Source organism: Cynara cardunculus (genome assembly GCF_001531365.2).
Source record: "Cynara cardunculus var. scolymus isolate 2C chromosome LG 13, CcrdV1, whole genome shotgun sequence".
Lineage (NCBI taxonomy): Eukaryota > Viridiplantae > Streptophyta > Magnoliopsida > Asterales > Asteraceae > Cynara > Cynara cardunculus.
Genome location: NC_037540.1, coordinates 15477962 through 15495025, shown reverse-complemented (window position 1 = coordinate 15495025; position 17064 = coordinate 15477962). Strand labels below are relative to the sequence as shown.

The 17064-nt window shown below is 37.2% G+C and overlaps 1 protein-coding gene across 7 annotated transcripts in view; it reads left to right on the top strand.

Annotated features, from left to right (window-relative positions):
• Positions 1–14994, top strand: part of LOC112526125 (tripeptidyl-peptidase 2) — a 25816-nt gene extending 10822 nt beyond the window's left edge. For 2 of the 7 annotated variants that reach the window (XM_025136514.1, XM_025136516.1), the window contains exons 18-34: positions 5584–5696; positions 5766–5936; positions 7638–7766; positions 7872–7972; positions 8064–8181; positions 9097–9176; positions 9568–9640; positions 10379–10464; positions 10551–10602; positions 10681–10815; positions 10944–11018; positions 11727–11819; positions 12006–12098; positions 12914–13012; positions 13180–13272; positions 14333–14524; positions 14608–14994. In XM_025136514.1, the coding sequence (XP_024992282.1) occupies positions 5584–5696; positions 5766–5936; positions 7638–7766; positions 7872–7972; positions 8064–8181; positions 9097–9176; positions 9568–9640; positions 10379–10464; positions 10551–10602; positions 10681–10815; positions 10944–11018; positions 11727–11819; positions 12006–12098; positions 12914–13012; positions 13180–13272; positions 14333–14524; positions 14608–14766 (1862 nt within the window). In that variant the 3' untranslated portion in view covers positions 14767–14994. Of the gene's footprint in view, positions 1–5583; positions 5697–5765; positions 5937–7637; positions 7767–7871; positions 7973–8063; positions 8182–9096; positions 9177–9567; positions 9641–10378; positions 10465–10550; positions 10603–10680; positions 10816–10943; positions 11019–11167; positions 11820–12005; positions 12099–12913; positions 13013–13179; positions 13273–14332; positions 14525–14607 lie in introns of those variants that run through there. The other 5 variants (XM_025136515.1, XR_003070481.1, XR_003070483.1 and 2 more) reach the window with 5 other exon arrangements.
• The last annotated feature ends 2070 nt before the right edge of the window (positions 14995–17064 follow it).

Here is a 17064-nt window from a genome sequence, read left to right as displayed (position 1 = left end):
GTGGACTGTAAAGAATATTTGGTAAAATATAGTTACGGTTGTATATGGGAAGAAAACCAGTACCGGACCCCGCAATAGGTAAAACATTGCCATTACCAACAAGAATTTTCGTGTGAACAGGAAAATAATTAGGATGTTGGATCATACCTCGGTTGTCAGTGACATGTTGCTCAGCGCCGGTGTCGAAGTAGTAGTTGGGATCCGTGTAGTTCAACTGCATGGTATTAAAGGCAGCACTTAAATAAGAAGGATTCAATGCGTCGAACCCGGTGAAAGCTGGGTGTTGGGTGCTGCCAAAGTGACCCGGAGAGGGAAGCCTGTATAGTTAGTCGATGGGGTCGTGGACGGGTATTGTGGTGGTTGATTGGGTTTTCATGTGGTTTGTGTAGGGTAAGGGCAAGGTGGAGTGTTCCACCAAGCCCATTGGGGGTAAGAGTTATTCTGAAACGCCCAATTAGATTGAGAGTTTCGGTTCCCACGTCCACGTCCTCGGCCCCGGTATTGCTACCCGCGACCCCTGCCTCTGCCACGGTATTGAGACTGTGGCTGTTGAGAGGTATTGCTGCTGTTCGGAGCGGACTGCTGTTGAATCAGAGTAGGGGCAGGAGCTGCGGGAGTGACAAGAACTAATGAGGATTGTTGTTTCCGGGCTTCAAGACGTATCACCTCGTCGGTAAGCATGGTACGGGCCAGATCCCAATCGGCATCCTGGGAGTTGATCAACGATGYTGTAGTATCAAATTCGGGGGATAAACCTCGAACAAGCTGTAATACAAGACGCTTCTCGGGAAYCGGTTGGCCAACATCAACTAGCTGGTTGGCCAAATCTTTGAGTTGTTGACAATAATCTTCCACCGAATTACAGGCAGCAAGCGTGAGATTGACAAATCGGGTTTCCAGGGCTGCGGCTTTGGCTTGCTTGTTGCTCAAGAAAATCTTTTCGAGTTTGAGCCAGGTGGTTCGTGCAGATGCTTCAGTGTCAAGAACTCGAACAAGAAGATCATCAGAAATTGTACTGTAGATCTATTGAGAAACAAGGGCATCTAACTCCTTCCAAGATTCATAAGAGGGATCTGTGTTGGCTGGGGCAGGTGTATCATTGAGATGATCCAAGACTTTGTAGGCGATGGCGTGAAACCTAAAGAGTTTCACCCAAGAGGAGTATGTAACTTTAGACCCGTCTAACGTGCGGATCTTGGTCTGAATGTTTGAAACCGAATAGGCGGGGTGGAGAGATTTGGCAAAAGAACTGCTTTCAGGTTTGTCATCTGACTTTGTCATGGTGTTAGATCAGAACCGAAGGGTTGGAATGAGAAGAGGATGGAAAAAAAATCGGATGGTAGGGTAAAAAGAGTCAGAATCGTAGCTCTGATACCATAAAAGTTTCTGTGGTATCTTATTTTCTCTGCCTCGATACAATAAACAGGAGCCCCTTAAATAGGGGAAGAAACCTATGTATACCCTACCACTAAATTAGGAATAGATCTGTCTAATAATTACAGATAGTTGTAAACATTACAAAGTTGTCAAAATTAGTCCCTGTAAATATGTTGGCTAAGAAATTTGACTTCATTTACTGCGAGAATTCTGCCTATAGTTGGTGTAAAAAAGGGTGTACGCTACCCTCTGGAGCACCCCACCACTCTGGTCCCTTACTCATCATGGGGGAGTTAAGTCGTGCATGTCCCAAACGGCCAAGGGTTGTGCCCTGGCTCGGATCTGAGACCTCACACACATGGATTACACACCTCCCCGTCTATTTTGGAATAACATATTTTCCCTACAGACAGTTCACCTTATAAACCTCATCATTCTCTCTCATTGGTCATTGATATAATTATTAAATGAAATGCAGGACATAATTTTGGTAACAAGTCAGACTGCCTTAATTTTTGTGAGACCCAAGTTTGTGGTACACTTGGGAATTAAGCTGAAGTTGCAACTTCTAATTGGATATTTAGTTTTTCTACCATGTAACAATCTAGAAGTCCTTATTTCCTACAAGACCCCTAATTTTGTGGTATGCTTGGGAATTATGCTGGAGTTTGCAACTTTTGATTAATGATTTAAGTTTTTCTGCAATGTAACGTTTTGAATTTTAGATAATGAGTAGCTGTTTAGCTCCCTACCTCCCATTAAGTTTGAAGAACAAAATCCTTGCATCAATGGGAAGGCAATATGCATTATTTTTCTTGGTAAACTTCTGAGAGTTGGTCATGGTTCCGAATTATATCCTGCTTGATTGTGGATATGCCTCATTAAATTCATTCCTATATACATGTATTAATATCTATATCTGCCTATTTTGTCGCTCTGTATATTCGTACACAGCAAACAAGGTCAGGTTCCCTGGTAGTTCATGCTGTAACTAATGAATGTCAACCCTTGGTCTTCCTGGATCTGGCCAAGCTAACCATGTGAAAGGCTATGCCAGGATAGTACAGTTGCAGGATCAACACTCTAAATGAGGATTTGAATAAATATCTAGAGGACTGTGAAGCTTGCCATAATCTTCCAAATGCCATTCATTGGGAACAGGAGGATGGTAGTACACAAGTCTTAATAGTGTGTAGGTTCGATTACCCTTCTGGTTGCAGTTGTGCTAAGATTTGCACTTTTCTCTCCACCATAAGTAAAAGTATTTAGGTTCCTTATGCAAACTGTTCATCTTTATTCAACGATCAAATGTTTACAAATTGATTTCCAGCTTTTCGAGAGAGCCGGATCTCTCCACAGGTTTTCCTCTAATTACACAATACAAAACTGATGCCTAATCACTTCTATCCCCTTCTATTTATACTTGTAATAACCAACTTACTTGACTAATTGACCAGCCCCCTATTATCCCTACCATCTATATGTGTAACAATACCCGCCCCCCAAACATCCACCTTGTCCTCAAGGTGGAAAGAAAAAAATAATTCTGGAGTTTTACACTTCTTGGCTTTGTATTTGTTCCAGAAATTCATACTTCGGTGCATTCTTGAAATCTTTAGGGCTTGAGAGATAAAGTCAGTTTTTGGGCTTAAGAGAAGGATATAAATGTGGGCTTCGCCGTTGCCTTTGAAGTCCAATAGAACGAATAAACCCCTGGTTTTTTCTTTGAACATACATACGGCTGTTCCAAAAAACATACTCAGATGAAGAACCATGGAAGACTGATGACAAAGGTGGCTGGGACAATGGTGGTAATGGCAAAAACAATACCGGCGGTGGCGGTGGTAAGCCATGGTTGTTGCCGAACCAAAATCTTCCCATGATGCAATTACTTGTACCATCTACCAAAATCTTGTTCTTCTTTTCTTTGTCGATTGTCAATACAACCTGGAATAGCCTCTTGCGTGTTCTTCGTTTCTTCTCTGCCGGAGCCTTCTTTGTTGTCGATTTACTCCTCACCATTGATTTTGTCTTTGCCTTTCCCTTGTTCTCATAACATAATCTTGGGATCTTGAAAATGAAGTGCTGGGATGGGTTTAGGGTTTCAAATTTGATGGGCTTGATGGAATAGGCTTGGATTCCTTATTTTTTTTTCCTCGCGTTTCTCTTCTTGCTCTTCTTCAGCTTGGGCCAATGGAGTGATGTTGTTTGCTTGGATTTTGGATTCCAAATCAAACCTCGATTCGAAATTAAATCTGATTTTGGCTTCAGATTCGATCTTTCTTCTTCCTTCTCTCTCTCATCTTGTTTTCTTTTTCTCTTTTTTGCCAAGACCGTAAGTTTGCAATCTTGATCAATTGATTGTTCTTGGACATAATTCAAGTCTTCTTGAATCGAATCCTTTATGATTTTCCAATCTTCTTAAACCACATTCATTGAAGACTTCATCGAAGTAATATCCTCCATCTTTTGTGCCATGACAAGCATGCTCCTGGTCAATTCCAGAATCGACTGCTCTGATACCATTTGATGTAAACTGTTCATTTATATTCAACGATCAAATGTTTACAAATTGATTTCCAGCTTTTCGAGAGAGCCGCCACAGAGGTTTCCTCCAATTACACAATACAAAACTGATGCCTAATCACTTCTATCCCCTTCTATTTATACTTGTAATAACCAACTTACTTGACTAATTGACCAGCCCCCACAATTGACTAATTGACCATCCCCCTATTATCCCTACTATCTATATGTGTAACAGTTCCTTAAATTTGTAGTATGTTCTCTGCATATATATACACACACAAATATATATGCTTGTGTTTGTGCTCCGAAAGCACTTCAAGATATCTATGTAATCACTAACTGAAATAGAAAACAATCAAGGAATCCTGCAAGTGAACAATATTTATCTATTTAAAGAACATGAGAAACAGATACAAGGTGTAAAACTGAATGGGGTCTGTCACTTATTGGCAGTGGAGGATCCAGGAACTCAGACTTAGGGGTGTCAAAATATTCCAAAACAAAATAACCCTCCCGAACCAAAACGGTTTCGGGTTAAATGGTTCTGTTAACTGAATAAGGATACCTTGTTCAGTTCGGGGTCGGTTATTCTTTTACCTTTTCGGTTAAACCGCAAAGCAAATTATATTATTATTTTATATATTTACTTCTTATTAATTAGTTTGAGCATATAGAACACTTAACATACGATGAATTGGTTTATAATTGAGATGGATTTAACAACACGACCAAACTAGTAGTACCGTAGTAGCATTGTAGCAAGATTGGAATTGCACAAGAACTAGCAGCAACAAAACAATCAATTAGCAACAACAGTTTTTAAGGGACCAATAATCTATAGTAACAACAATTAGCAACAACCAACAGCAACATCATTAACAATTAGCACCCAACCCTAACTTAAAAAACTAAAAAAATATGAACATGCCTTATAAAAACCAAATATAGGTTTAAGAAATAAAATAACAAATAATTGATGAACATTAAAACAATAAAAGAAAATTACTTTATATTATTAATGAATAACATTAATATTTAAGAAATAAAAAAAAACCTAAAACCCAAGTGGGTGGGGTGGGGACGTGGGGTCAAGTTAAAAAACAGCTGGGTTCTTTTTAGGTAAATCTAATTATCTTTTTGAGGGTTGACTGGGGTCAACAGGAGCACTATGTTGGTTGTGGCTCCGCCATTGTTTATTAGTGTAGGATCCATAAGATTTTGTGCCGTTTTCCTTAAAATATCTACTTAACAATCTTCGGAGGTGTTTTCTCGGAGGAAGTGCTGGCAGGTTCACTACACAGAGAATAGTTGTCGTCATGTCTAGTATTGTTTGCTTCTTTCCATTTCACGATTGATGCACAAACTCAAAGCAACATGCAAGTGTTGATACATCAAATGGATGTTACTGATTGATCGCTAATCTGATAGTTTACTGAGTTCCTATCATTGTGCAACCAATATTAACATGAGTGCAAATAAGTCTTATGGAGTTCCACTATTCCATAGTGCCATTGAATTCTTGTTGATTTATTTCTGTAAGGTGATTTTTTGATGTTCCTTCTCCCTATGCTCCCTTGTTCTTTTCTAATCCCCTTTCTTCTAAATGCAGTTACATTTGTTCTGTGAGATAATTGAGCTTGTGCTTCTTTCTCTATCTCCTGATTTACTGATTTGCAGGCCATATCATACGCAAATACATTGAGGTCCCATATGGGGCTAGCTGGGTTGAGGCAACCATGCGTACGTCAGGGTTCGACACGGCTAGAAGATTTTACATTGACACTGTCCAGGTATGTGACATAATGCATGACTAGTTTCACACTGTGTAAGCTAGTTTTGACATTCTTACAAATCTGCAGCTCTCTCCATTACGGAGGCCTATCAAGTGGGAAAGTGTTGCAATATTTTCTTCTCCATCTACGAAGAGCTTTACCTTTTCCGTGGAGGGTGGCCGGACAATGGAATTAGCAATAGCTCAATTCTGGTCTAGTGGTGTAGGAAGCCATGAAACTGCTGTTGTTGACTTTGAGGTCACATATCTGATTCTGTCTCTGTCTTTGTTTTCAAAGTTCAACTATTTGGCTGATACTGAGATCCAATTTTATTACTCACATATTATGATGGTTACATGTTATTGTTTGTTTTGGAGCTTACATATGAAATTATCTAGGGTTACTTGTAAGGTAACTATCTATTTCTAAGTTAAATTTGAAGATATTCTGAAATAAACTTGTATAATACCTTCTATGACTGCAATGCATCAGGAATATTACATGGTAACAAACAGTTGATTTTATAGCTTAAATACTTATTGTAACTTAGAAATTAAGGAAGGAACTTGCTTGTAGAATCTGAAGAAGTCTCTATTTTACTAAAACAACCCAATTCTCAACAATGGAACTCTCTTGTGTAGTGTTCCCATCTTGATCGTACATGGAAAATGGAAGTTAGATTGTTTGGTTCTTAGTTTTGGAGAAGACATTTTTTCTTATAATAGTTTATACCTACTGCTATTCTAAAGTTAGAACCTTGCTAGCTGACGTGAAATAATATGAAATAAGATTCACTGGCTTTGTACTATGCAAAGGAATATCAAGCTTACTAGTCTGAGGGCATGTTTGTTAGCAGCTTAATGAGCTTAATGGGACTCAGCTTTTTGGTCAGCTATACATGACTGTTTGGTAGTGGCTTAATGATATAGAAAGTGGTTTATTCAGTAAGCTTCTAGGGGAGCTTTATGCAGAAAGCCAAGGTTTTTCTAGACATGTCTGCCCCAATTGAAAAACACGCACATTCCATCTATGAAAAACCCTCCCAAACAAAAACTTTCCCAACCTATACCGACAGATTAATCCAGACAGACAGCTTTATCCACTCGGTACTTGATGGAAAACCAACCAAACATCCCCTAATAGTTACTGTTTTAGGGGCGGTAAAGGGTTTGGCATCTTTGATTGCTTGTACAAGAAGCAGGTGGGTTTGTCTCTCTTTCAGTTAATAAAGTTTAAAGTCTGGAAGTGATAAATATACAAGAGAATGGCATGAAAACTTTAGAATGGCTTAGGAAGGGAAAATTTCTTGGAATATATATAAAATATATATATATATATATATACATGCATGTATGTATGTGTGTATTAATATTGGTACCTTAAATTGTGGTAAGAAGTGTAGAATAATTAGTTCATAAGGACCACCGTTGTATAACCATTCATCAACGGATGCTGCTTCCCATATTGGGTAAAAATGCAAACCTATAGCTGCAGAAGTWGGAATAATGGCACCTGAAATAATATTGTTTCCATAAAGTAGAAATCCAGAAACGGGTTCACACAATCCGTTGTCAACAAAAGACTAATTCAAATATGCAAGACTATAAGGCTCCAGAATGCACCATGTGTCAAGAGTCAAAGTAAGGATGCAGTAGTTCACTCTTGTTGGTTTCTTGATTGCTTAGGATCTATGGTGGTTGTCCACTTTAAAATATATGAATCATCCATAGTTAGGTCCTATAGTTCTGAAAAACCTCGATGACGGTAGGCCGTGGTGGTCTCTTGGCATCTAGAAGAAGGATGGATATTCTTTCTTCTTTATTCTTTGTTGGGTTTCTTCTCTGTTTCGAGTATTATACAAGTAAAAAGTGATATTCTGTTTTTTTGGCTAATCTAAATTATCCATGATGTTCTTTACATAAAAATAATCTTACCGATTATTTTTATTTTAATTTGTAGATTGCATTCCATGGGATAGACGTTAGCAAAGATGAAGTGATCCTTGATGGAAGTGAAGCACCTGTTAGAATCGAAGCCCAAGCTTTATTATCATCTGAGAAACTTGCTCCTACCGCGAAGCTAAACAAGGTAGATTTGGTGATGCTATTTGAATTTTGATGTGCCAGTGCCATTCTGCTCATCTGGATGCATGGTGCTAAAGAAAATGTCGCTGTATTCAATATCATTTTGCAGATTAGAGTCCCGTATCGTCCTACTGATGTGAAATTAAGTGCTCTTTCAGCGGATCGAGATAAATTACCCTCTGGCAAACAGATACTTGCATTGACGTTGACGTGGGTTTTGGTTAACTTTTTCTCAACCATAGTGCTTCGCATGGTTACTTGTATCAAATGATAAATAGATCATCGATGTCTTACGCTGCAGTTACAAGTTCAAGTTGGAAGATGGAGCGGAAGTAAAACCTCAGATTCCCTTGCTTAACAATCGTATCTACGATAACAAGTTTGAATCCCAGTTTTATATGATTTCAGATTCAAACAAGGTACTTTTTCAGTCCAGTAGATAATCCTTGACCTTGCATCATACTTGCTACAGAGGCCATATTTGTAACTTTCATATCACATTTTCCCCATTGACACGAGATATATTCTAAAAGTATCCTCAAGTAGGAAAACGACTTACTATGTTAAATTCTTCACTAATAGATCTTTTTAAAGGCAAGGGACATTTTTAAAGAGAAAACATTACAAAAATGTGAAAACGAACATTGTTTTTAGGGTTTAATACCAAAGAAACCCTAGGGTCTCATAAGCTTGTATCCAAAATCATTTAAGTGTTGATTTCTGCACAACATAAAAAAGAGAGCTCCAATCTTTTAATCATTCTTGAATTGATTTATGTTAAAATAAAGTTAATTGGCAAACAACAATCCAATTTATTTTTTTCTGGTAGTAATTAGAGTACTGTGGTTGCTGCATTGGAGACTTGTTGTGTGTAACTGTGTGTATGTATACTGATAAGATGCGCTTCGCATTCCTGAGTCCCGCGCCTCACGCCTGCTCCTCGCGCCTAGGCCTCAGGAGCCCTTTGCACCTAAGTGCGCCTTGAGCCTTTAACAACTTTGACTAGGTTACTTACGGAGGTATCTCAGCTATGTAGGTAAGGATTAGTGAATACTGCTGTATGTATGCTTTAAATGTCTATTTTAGGTTCCCAAAAAAGTGGTGAATTGTGATTTCCTTGAGACAGTCCCCAAATAACCATTTTATGCCTTCGAGTGCGCATAGATCTAGCACTTGTGTTTCATTTGTTTACTTTTGGGTCTGTTTGCTTCCATATTACTTCTCTGTTGGCATTATCTGCAATTTATTTCACATTCTGAAAGTATATTTCTTCACTTGAGGCTTCCCTTGATTGACTTGACCTCACCTATTTCTCTTCCATTTGTTGTATATAGCGTGTATATGCGATGGGTGATGTCTACCCGGATTCCGCAAAATTGCCCAAGGGTGAATACACTTTGCAACTGCACTTGAGGTATGATCCATCTTTAAGAAGTTAGCGCGAACCCTCTCATTATGTCGTGTTCTACAACTTGATTTATTATACACATCTCAAATTCCACAAAACATCTTGTCAATAAAAACTAATATTAGTCATTCTCAACTGAAATCTGTTGCTTTCAAGTTTAAGGCAAAGCGGTGATGTCTTCACTGTGGCTGACTACTTTCTGGAGGCTGTATCTTTTACAATGACGAAAACAAGAAGAGACCTGAAATCTTCTTGTTTCCATTGATTATTGACGATGATATTATTCTGTGGAGTAGTACATATCATTGCTTATATATATATATATATATATATGCAGCTATAGAGTTGAATGGTTGACAATCAATTGTTCTTAATTGTTGCAATTGCTGAGTTTCAGGCATGAGAACATGCAGTATTTGGAGAAATTGAAGCAATTAGTGTTATTCATTGAAAGAAAATTGGAGAAGGTAGTAACTGTATTGTTCTTGTCGTTAACCTACTTGAAAATACCTTGCGCAAACATTTTTTATCTTTTATATAATATCCACTATTTACACCATACCTGAATGCCATAGAAATCTCATATACGGTTCCATCTGTAACAGTCGATCTTTATCACCATGTATAAAATGTTGAAAGTTGTTAATATTCGTGCATCCTCTTTTATGAATTCTTTTTAATGGTTTTTATGCATTTACAATAGATACCTCAACATAAATGCACGTGTGAATGCATGATATGAGATATGCACTTTTCAGTTCTGCCTCTTTAACATGTTCCACAAGTTGGGAGCTCCTTTCTAAATAAGGCAACTTGCTTATACCTAATTGAAGACTTGTATGAAGGTAGACCCATATGTATAATTCAACAATATTAGAACTACAAGATGGAGTAAGACCTTACACAATCCTGAGGGGTGACATAGCGGTAAATTGGGCCTTGAGCAAAGTGTCACATCAGCATACTCTTTCTCACATTTTCTGTCGTTCCCTTGCCGCCTTTTTAGTGTTTATTGCATTGCATACTTGCCTCATAAATGCAGTTGAATACTACTTTACTCAACGAGAGGTTGATGTACTCGGTGCTATTTTATACCAATGTATCCTTTTCAGAGTATTTATCTTAAATGCTAAGTGTGTTACAATGAAATACATTTTCTTTTTGTCTTCATATGCATACATTTGACACTTAATGTGAACTTCTAACAGGAGGCTGTGCAATTGAGCTTTTATAATCAACCGGATGGTCCAGTCACCGGTAACGGAAGCTTCAAATCATCAACTTTAGACCCTGGGTTTGTTCTCTCCCTCCAACCTCCCTCACCTTTCCTAGAAGTATATCATATTATATATGTATGACTGTATATGTTCTATCTTGTAGATCAAAAGAAGCATTTTACGTTGGACCACCAACTAAGGAGAAGATTCCTAAGGTAGCATGTTGATTGATGTTTTTTGTGTTTGATATTAGATATTTATGAAGTGGATGATTAACGATGTGACTATTCCAGAATTCTCCAGAAGGATCTGTACTGCTTGGAGCAATCTCATATGGAAAGCCATCGGCTGAGGTTGTAGATCAGGGAAATGACCCTGAAAAGAATCCAGTATCATATGTGATATCTTATCAAGTGCCACCACCTAAGGTTGCAATTCTATACCTTGGTTTGGGTTCTCTTGTGCCCTTCCTTTACATCATGTTTTAATTCTATATGTGCTTTGCAACTCTTCATCATACCGTGGATAAAATTAGTTATTTTTATCTTTTGGACAGCTTGATGAGGATAAGGGTAAGAGTTCTGCTGCTACGAAGTCCACAAAAAGTGTCTCAGAACGTTTAGAGGAAGAGGTATGAAGGAAATTTCAAACTTATTACCGTAATCTATGTGTTTTATCTATATTTCGGTTTGGTATAACCGAGACTTCTATTTCAGCGATAAACCTTTATTGTTATCTTTCTATTTTGGAAAAATGTTTCTGTTATTCAAGCCTTTTTAGCAAATTTTGTGGTTCACAAGTAAGGAAAAACAGGAAAAGGAAGACGTACATGCTTACTGAGCATTGTTTTGACCAAGAGGATGTCGTTGCTTGTTATTGTGCCGTTATCACCTGTTCTTTGGCAGCAGATATGTTGCATGTTTGAACTTGCTATTTCTTACATGGTGAGATGTCGATTTATTTCATGCAAGTATTAATAGATCTCTGCCTCACTCAGGTTGTTCCCTGTGTCGTAAGAGGGCTTAACAAATAAAAATGACTGATGAAGTTCTCTTTTATCATCTTGCTCATAGCTCTACATGGTGTAATTTTGATTTAGAAATCTCTGGCTCATTCATCATGTTTTGTGTCATAAGAGAAGCTAGCAAATAAAAGTGACCGATGAAGTCATCTTTCATCATCTTCCTTATAGTTCCAACTGGTGTAATTCTAATTTGTAGAATTCTGGCATTCTATGGATGGGTGAAGTGATGTATTATGCGTCTTTATAGACTTTCATACCTATGAAATTGTATTCTGCTTCCTAAAGTATATTTGTTTGTTATATGTTGTTGACCAGGTGCGTGACGTCAAGATAAAGGTTCTTGCAAGCCTCAAACAAGATACAGAAGACGAACGGGAAGAATGGAAAAAATTATCCATCTCACTCAAGGTATGTATTTTGTGTTTAGCCTTATCATTTAACTGTAATGATTCCATTTTTTGGGATTTGATGCGACTTGCTTTTGTCTGAGTTAGGTCAACCTGTTGAGATATATTGTAACACAGCCATGTCATATGGTATCTTTCCTGATCTGCTTCAGTTGTCTAATGTTTTCATCATATTTACTTTTGGCAGTTGGAATATCCAAAATACACTCCATTGCTGGCCCAAATATTGGAGGGACTTGTATCTCAGGAAGTAGAAGATAAAATACACCATTATGAAGAGGTAATGAGGCTAAGCATGTCTATACATAATACATTTATCTGGTAGCATTTAAGACGAGGTGGTTTGATGTTTCCTTATATGCGTTGAATTTTCATACTTCCTTTTTTAATACAAGTGGGTTCCTCAACATGTCAAATTCTTCTCCAGTCCTGTGAGGTCAACCCAATTTTCTCAGTTACAATGGTCCCAAGTCCATGATTGAAATATTATTTGGAGGAGACTGCAAGGAGTGGATGAGGGTGAAACAAAAAAAATTGCATGCACTTAGGAATATCCAAGCCCTTCGTCAACAATAAATGAAGTAAATGAAAAACAGAAGTGCATAGAAACTAATATAAGTGGAAAATAATCATAGCTAAATGTGGCTTTATTAGGAGGTTGTTACATATAGAGATGTTTGCCATCAAGAATGTAATTGATTACTGGTATAGTTTAATTGCTCTATTTATGTGCTTATTGGAAAATTATAAAAAATGCAGAGGGGAAAGAGAAACAGAAAATAGAAGCAAAATACACAAGTAGATACAGAATTTGTTTTGCTTCTCTCTCGTGGAGCTTTTTTTGGTTGATGAACTGTCGTACATGTACAACTGTGTGCAATTCCCTTTCTCATCTATGTTGTTCCTTTACTGGGTCATTTTGGAAAATAACCTTAACTGCGTTTTTAGTTAAATCTATGACTTTCTCATGAGCATAGAGCGATTTTTCCTTTGTAGGCCAGGAGGTCATGAATTTAAAAACAAATCATGAAAATTCATATACCTAATGTCCTTTTACTTTAATTCACTTCATTTGAAAGAACCATATCCTTCCAGATAATTGCTGCAGCAGATGAGGTAGTTGATAGTATTGACAGAGATGAGTTAGCAAGATTTTTGTCTGTCAAAGGTGATCCTGATGAGGAAGAATTTGAGGTACCTATTTATTTCTGATTTCTTTCCATATAATGATTTTAAGTTGTACCCATACCAAAAGAGTTAGGACCCTTTTACGATACTAAACAATTAGTTTGGTTTTTCATTGTGTAATTATGTCATAAATTTTCTGCAAATCTAGCAAGCCTTTGTTTCCATGTCTGTAGAAAACCAAGAAGAAGATGGAGAAAACACGTGATCTACTGGTTGAAGCACTATACCAGAAAGGTTTAGCTTTAGTGGAACTTGCATCACTCAAGGTATTGTTTGTTTACAATTGTTATGGTATTGTTGGTTACGAACTTACACAAGTTTATTCTATCTGAGAATTCTTTGGTGCATAATTTGGTATGTTGATGCTATATTTCTCATAGACAAGCTGTCTTGGTGATTAAGAGCTGTAACCAACATAAGTAGAAGGTGCAGATGACAGAGGCAACAGCCTGCTGCTGTATCAATCTTTTTGTATATGAACTGTGATGGTATTGTTTGCAAATGCATATGTTAACTATTATTTTTACTAAATTTGGGCCATTTTAGAAAAATTCAAAGAAATGCACACCTTCCTCATTATGAAAGATAACAAGATATCTATTGATATATTAAGAATGGCAAGCAGTGATTATTAGCTTTATGTGGGTTAAAGCTGCTTGTCCTGTAATGTTACAGTCGGGATCATCATGGTCTTGCACTCTAAGCTAGTAGATATGGTAGTGATCATCATGGGGCTTTTTAGTTTACTTGGGGAACCAAGAAAGAAAAGGGGAAGATAATTTGCTTTTAATCTTTTCAGCTGAGGAACTGAAACTTTTTGTATTTTGTCTAAATATATGAAATCCCATCCTTGTAGTGTATGTAATGAAGATGATGCTTGTAGCAAACATGCTCATTAATAAAGCTAGCAACTATCCAAACAATAAATTAAATGATAGAGCTAATCATTTTCCTTGCAACAAAGATAATTATCCTAAATGTTTACCCATAAAATAAATATCCTAATAATCCCGTAATATACTGCAGAGTAAATAAGTATAAACTTTTATCTTCAAATGGTATTATATAACATCCAGTTCTTAGTTTCGTTGGTTTCCGTTGGTGCTAGGAAAATTTCTCGTTTGTTTTAAAACAACAGATAATGAGGTTAACTTGTATGCATCTTTATGGACCTGTTATATTGTTTTGGAATCCAGATAGAATATATCATTGTTCCAGCCAAAAACTCTTGAACGTTATTGCTGTTTATACGATGTAGTTCTGATAGCATGGTGTAGAGGATGTCATTTAAGTACTGTCTTATGATGTGTGTGTGTGGTAAAACAGGGTGAGATGGCAGTGTTGGCAGCAAACTTAGGTGCAGAAGTTGTGGATAAACCTGATGGTGAATCTTCTCCAGATCTGTTTGAAGAGACTTTCAAAGAGGTGCAGAAATGGGCAGATCCCAAATCACGTAAATATGGCACTCTTTTGATGATACGTGAACGACACAATGGAAGGCTTGGTACTGCACTCAAGGTATTGTTGTTTACATATATGTTTATATGTATTGAAGTTTTCATGGATGGTGGTTGATGCGTGGTTTTTGTGTGGTTGGTTAGGTGGTGAATGAGATGATCCAAGAAGAAGGTGATCCCCCAAAGAAGCAGCTTTATGAAGAAAGGGTATCGGTACTTGAAGAAATTGGATGGGGGCATCTGGTGACGTATGAGAAACAGTGGATGCTTGTACGCTTTCCGCCAAGCTTACCTCTATTCTAAACTAGATGAGACTTCAATAAGTTGCATCTTAATGTCTGTTTCATGATACACAGATTAATGGTTGGTAAGATTCACCTCAATTTGCTATCTTTGATTTTCTTTTTACTTGCATCTATTTGATAGTTAGATGCATGATCATTTACGAGCCTAATAAGTCATACAAACTTGCAAACCGATTTCCTTGTAGTGTTTATAGAATATTGTTTTATACATGAAACATTTGGGATTTGTGATCTCGTGTGAATAAAAAACATTCATTCTTTCATATACTAGGGATTTTACTTGGAAAAGAATGGAACATTATAGATACTAATGAGGTCGAGATCTCGTGTAATACTAATCGAAAAGAAAATGTTCTATACTAGGGGTCTATAACCATGGGTTCCGGCGTACGAGATCTTGTAGAACTTACCAACAAGGCCCTATTGATTAATTTTACATAGAAGAGATCAATTATAGATACTAATACAATGACATTCGTTCTTCGTAACCCAATTTGGGATTTGTGATCCCTGTTAAGGATCATGGGATCATTTTCTATCATGTAGGAAGGGTTGTAGCACAAAATCTACTTTTATGTAATTGTCCATAGATCTTATATCAATCTATATGAAAAAGAAGTCATGTAACCAAGTGGATTATTATTTGTACAATTAGACTTCGAATGAGCACGAAGAAATTAACGGCACTTCTCTATTTTTTGAGTTGTTTTGCCGGATCGGTCACTCAAGATCTTTGGTCTCTATCCAGACCCAATGGAAAAAATAAGATCACTCCTTATGGACTAATGATTATGGTCTAGTGCTTGGCCTATAGAAGTAGAACACTCTAGTGGGATCCTCAAGGACACGCTGTGAGTTTGATATAAATCGAGTGATATTGTCTCTTCGACCCAAACTAATGAATTCATTAGATATGATGCAAAATGGATCTTGTTGTATCATTGATTAGAGATTTCTTTATGAAAATGACGAATCAGAGTTGAAGAGGGGGAAGGAGAATGAGCCCTCGACCCATAACATACATATATAGGTGGATTTATTCAATCACATAGTTTGGGCTTCTAGGAATGTAGCATTCTTGGGGCTTTCTATTTGATGGTATTGAAAGGCCCAATGATTTGGGATTTCTTTATTGGACTATTGGTTCAGGTCATTTCAAGCAAGCGGATCATTTATGATGAAGATGATGAGCTTCAAAAGAATGATTCAGAGTTCTTGTAGAGTGGAATCGTGCAATACCAGACACGAGATAGATCTTCTAAAGAACAAGGACTTTTTCGAATAAGCCAATTCATTTGGGACCCTGCAGATCCACTATTTTTCCTATTCAAAGCTCAGCCCTTTGTCTCTGTGTTTTCACATCGACAATTATTTGCAAATGAAGAGATGTCATAGGGGCTTTTTAGTCCCCAAAAATTCCTCTTAATCATCTTTATATAAACGTTGTTTTAGCGAGAAGACACAAGAATATCATTTCGAATTGTTGATTAATCACCAAAGATGGCTTAGAGCCAATAGTTCATAATCTAATGAATCTTTCCGTTTTAATACTCTCAAAAGTTATAGTAGTTACCAAATATGTTCCCATCCAAAGGAACACTATTGGATCAAACGACAAAGGCATTGTTGATAAAAAAAAAATGATAGCTTTTTCTAGATGAAATGCAAACTATTTTCATGGAAGAGGAGGAGAAGGATTTCTCATTTGTTAGCCGGAAACATATGTGGCCATGAAAGACAAAGGAAGGCTGAAATTCCAGCAAGCGTCTATTATTGAATTCACCCGATCGACAATACACATTTGGGGAACATCTAGTGTTAAACTCACTGAATGGCTAATTCACCAATCTCTAAAAAGAACTATGTAATGCTATGTAATGTACTTTATGTTCGGTCATTTTGCTAGAGGTTTATAATCTACTCTTGTGTGATTTCTCTTGAAGCATATACTCTGGGGGTGAGTGTAGGGCAGACGATTTTAAAACAAACTTCTCATTCATTATAGAGAGAAAATGACCAAGATTTTGTGATTCACTGCCAAACTTATTCCAAGAGAGCTTGGATCGAGTCAATATTGCTATTCGAACTTTCTTATTGGATTGCTCATTCAATGAGCATTCCCAATATTATGCCTTGAAGAGGACTCGAACCTCTACGCTCTTTAGCACGAGATTTTGAGTCTTGTGTGTTTGCCATTTCACCAGCAATACATATTGAAAGTGAATCGTATTTCACGAATATGATCGCTATCTAGTGTGATGTATGGAATATGTGACAGAAGTGGGAGTATTGTAGT